At 43.2% G+C, this 4,101-nt stretch overlaps 1 protein-coding gene across 3 annotated transcripts in view; it reads left to right on the top strand.

The window, feature by feature from the left end:
• Nucleotides 1-2,434, top strand: part of LOC131218783 (probable protein S-acyltransferase 23) — a 42,079-nt gene extending 39,645 nt beyond the window's left edge. The window contains exons 9-13 of one of the 3 annotated variants that reach the window (XM_058213574.1): nt 63-140; nt 280-378; nt 725-803; nt 1,170-1,318; nt 1,867-2,434. In XM_058213574.1, coding sequence (XP_058069557.1) covers nt 63-140; nt 280-378; nt 725-803; nt 1,170-1,318; nt 1,867-2,055 — 594 coding nt within the window. In that variant the 3' untranslated portion in view covers nt 2,056-2,434. Of the gene's footprint in view, nt 1-62; nt 141-279; nt 379-653; nt 804-1,169; nt 1,319-1,866 lie in introns of those variants that run through there. The other 2 variants (XM_058213577.1, XM_058213576.1) reach the window with 2 other exon arrangements.
• The last annotated feature ends 1,667 nt before the right edge of the window (nt 2,435-4,101 follow it).

The following is a 4,101-nucleotide window of genomic DNA, read 5'->3' on the forward strand; positions in this document are numbered from 1 at the left end:
CATTTTGCTTTTCCGTTTTGGAGTACTCACCTGAACTGTGGTCCATCCTTTATATCATGCAGGATCCTTTGTTGAACATTGATCTGAACAATTCCTCAATTTGGACAGGAAATTGGTCTCAACTTTGCCCTACCTGCAAGGTTCTCTCAACTTATGACTTCTGAAGGAACAGTGTCTCATGATTGTTAGAAAATCGTTGTCATCCTGTCTTCATCATCTTCAATGATTTAGATCTATTTCTATTTTGAGTGAAATTTAATTCCATGATTTCCTTATCAGATAATCAGACCTGTGCGCTCCAAGCACTGCCCCTCCTGCAAGCATTGTGTGGAGCAGTTTGACCATCACTGCCCATGGATATCTAATTGCGTGGGGAAGGTGAGAAAATAGACTACCAAGCTCAGATAAGTATATTGAATATAAAGTTGCATTGCCATAACTGTTGTTAGAAAAATGAGACCATGCACATTACAGATGCAATTAGTATGAGTTCTTCACTAGATGCTAGCTCAGCCAGTTATGTGGTTCAACACTGAGAAAGAGCTCTCTTGCCTCCATACTATGCATCATGTTAAATTCCCTTGGTTTGCAGTCCCATCAAAATGGACATTCACTGCTTGCCCTCATTTTTTCCCCCTTCGATATAACTGCAGAGGAATAAGTGGGGTCAAAATGGTCATTCACCTGTCACTGTATCTTATTTTATTACTTTTATATGTTGCAGAGGAATAAGTGGGACTTCTTTGTATTTCTTTGTATGGCAACCTTGACATCATTTATCGCTGCCGTCATTGCAGTTCAAAGTATGTGCAACTACTAATTTTGCAGATTTATATTGTTGATTAGCAGAATCCACAAGTGTAAATCGCAGCTACTCTACATGTATTTATCTGGCTCAAGAATGACAGTCGACCTACCAGGTGGGCAACATGTGCTTCTTTTTTCTATTCCTGGCTCACTTGAGTTGGCTGGCCTGATTCTTGAGCGAAGGCATATACATGATGGGACCATCTGATGGAGGGATTGAATCTCATGCATGTGCGCCATGTTCACATGGGTGGAGATGTGCAGAGGGGCCTCAGATCTACACAACCGTGGAATTAGCAAACCTCTCTATAATGTGTTGAACCTTCTGGACTAAAGCATTCTACCTTTGTGTGACATGACAGGGATGTGGACTGAATCACCAACAGTTCCGTCAGCAGGGTCATGGGCTCATCACATGGTAGTTCACCATCCTGGTGCCATCGTATTTCTTGCCATGGATGCTATTTGCCTGCTTGCAGGAACAGCTTTGACAATAGCACAGGCATCACAGGTAATAATAGGCTGATAGAACCAGCTTGTGCTTATTTCTATTAAGCACTATGCTGCAGTTTGATTGTGTTTGGTGATAGAACGACGTCTGACAGGTCAGGGCTGTCAATGGGCTGGATCTGGGCTGATCAAATTCAAAATTTTGAATAGGGCTGGCTTGACATGCCCAGCCTGACTGGTTCAAAATTCAGGCTGAAATACAACCCTTGTCCAGCCCATTGACAGCCGTAGACAGCATTGACACATCACATCACACCATCTATGAACACTTCCATTAGATGATTCTACAGCTCATTGCATATGGGTACAATTCCAGATGCTCCCACTGATAAGGACCTTAATTTCATGCATGGTATTTGCTAACAAGGCAATGTTCTTCTATGCCTTGCTTCAAACTACAAAACCAAACAGCTCCCTTGCATCCATGTATTTCCACGGAATATGAGATTTTAGGCTGATTGTAAGGTTCGTCACCACACACACACACACGCACGCACGCACTCACACACTGTTAAGCATTGTTCTTTGAATAATTCGACACTAATGCAGATTGCACGAAACATCACCACCAACGAGGTGGCAAACGCTGCTCGATATAATTATCTTCGGGGACCGGAGGGGCGGTTCCGCAACCCATATAATCACGGGTGCCGAAAGAATTGCACAGACTTCCTTATACATGGATACAACAACGATGATGAAATTGCCTGGCCATCACTACAGCGGGTGACAAATTAGTACCGCCAGAACAAGATCATTGATCCGGTCAGTTTTGGTTTCTCATTTTTGAAACCTTTGTTTGGACAGTTCACCAAGAGTTGCATCGCTATTCAAATACATTGTGGAATTCAGAGGTCGGTTCCTTGCTCTCTCCATCCCATAGTTTTACTGCAGAGGACGGGAGACGTTAATGTTGAAGGACGTTGTTTGCGCAGGTTTGGAAGGATCCATGTAAGAATTGATGTGTACATTCTTCTTGTGTTTGGCTGCGGAGAGTCCCAGATATGCTCTCTCCCAACCCATTCCATTGAAAAAGCAACATTACTATTTTTGATTTGCAAGATGTCATCTGTAATATGATTGTTGTTTTGTGAGATCCAAGTCCTCTCTGTGGCCACTTTGATGGTTTAGGTTGATGGATTGATTTACATGAGGATTGGATGGTGATGCATGGACTGCATAGCACTAAATGTAGCATTTGTTTAGAAAAGATGTGAGTAAGAATGACGTAGTTTCGATCATGACATTCTGGTCCCATGTGTATGGTGGGGATTCAGTGAGCGCCTCATCAGGCCCCATGCATTGGGGCGCAGGAATCACAGAAGAAACACGGCCCAGATGATATCTATTATCTTATCTGCTTTTATAGATATGCTTGAAGAATGCAACCATATCAGGGCTTGGCTCCCTGGGAAGCAGGCCTTTTTAGTAGGTGGGCTGAAAAGGCATGGGCTCAAAATTCAGGTCCAAGCCAACCATTTGATTGCTGTAATGGGTCTGGATATGGGCTTTGGACCCAAGCTTGCTACGGGACTCAACAGACGCTTTCAAAATGGAGCCTGAGTCCCACAATTCATGTGTAGGGATCTTAATATGGATCCTGTGCCTGGGCTACCACTAATTTCAAACCAAACCTCATACTATCCCAAATGGCAACCAGACAAGATGTGATGCTGCATCACGCGCAATCCTATCTCTCTCTCTCGGAACAGGATTTGCTTCTGCAAAGCGGTTGGAAGAAATTTCGAACAAAAGTATTGGAACTCACTGATAGAAAAGGAGAGAAAAGCAACGCCAACAGTGGAGTCAATCCTTTGTCCATGGACGAAGCTCTCGATTTCATCTCGTACCCGATGCAACAAAAGGTGGGTCCTTTTTCCTTGTCGCCTGTATACAGTTCTCACAAGAACTCATGACCACTTTTTGACGCGTGATGTGAACACAAAATCTGAAGGAGAAGATGAATCACCTCATGAAACCTGAGCCCGATTCAGAAATCTGCAGGCCATAGCAAAGTGAGAGAGAATTTTGTCCCTTGATTGGCCTCTCACTTTGCCATGGCCTACTAGATTTTTGGATTGGGCTAAGTTTTGGGCCATGAGAGTTTAATGAAGTGACTGTCTAGTGGACCGTTCGGATTGCATACACACATGTGAGTTCTAGTTAGAACCAGTTCCCAGATGATCATTACACATACTAACTTCCAATCTTTGATGAATGTGCAATATCCAACCAGTCCAATAGGTTGGACTTACCACGGGGATCAACTCATGCTAAAACCAGAAATATTCACCCATCGAGTGGAGCAAACTAGTATTTTATTATTTATCAATGGCTATAAATCATTTTCTATTGTGAGGTGTCCATATGATCTGTAGATGGGGCTGATTTTTGCATAAGTTGATACTCATCGTGGGGCCAACCAATTGGAAGGGTTGGATGTCAATGCACATTGTAGGTTGGAAGCTATCTGCTAGGTGGACTGTAACCTGCGGTCCAACCAATTTGACTTGAAACCTGCTAGAGAGAGAGAGAGAGAGAGAGAGCAACTAGTTGTACATCCAACTAGTTGGCATGTGGGGGCCACTATGGTGTTTATATGAAATCTCGTCCGTACACCAAGGTTGTCCCTATGATCAGCTTGATTTTTGGGGCATCTCATTTTCATGATGAGATAATCTTAATGGACGGGTAAGATGTAGAAACACCATGGTGGACCCCACACACCAACTAGTTGGACGTACAACTAGTGTATGAGAATTACTCACTCACACACACAACAAA

The sequence above is a fragment of the Magnolia sinica genome, chromosome 11 (genome assembly GCF_029962835.1).
Source record: "Magnolia sinica isolate HGM2019 chromosome 11, MsV1, whole genome shotgun sequence".
NCBI classification, from domain to species: domain Eukaryota; kingdom Viridiplantae; phylum Streptophyta; class Magnoliopsida; order Magnoliales; family Magnoliaceae; genus Magnolia; species Magnolia sinica.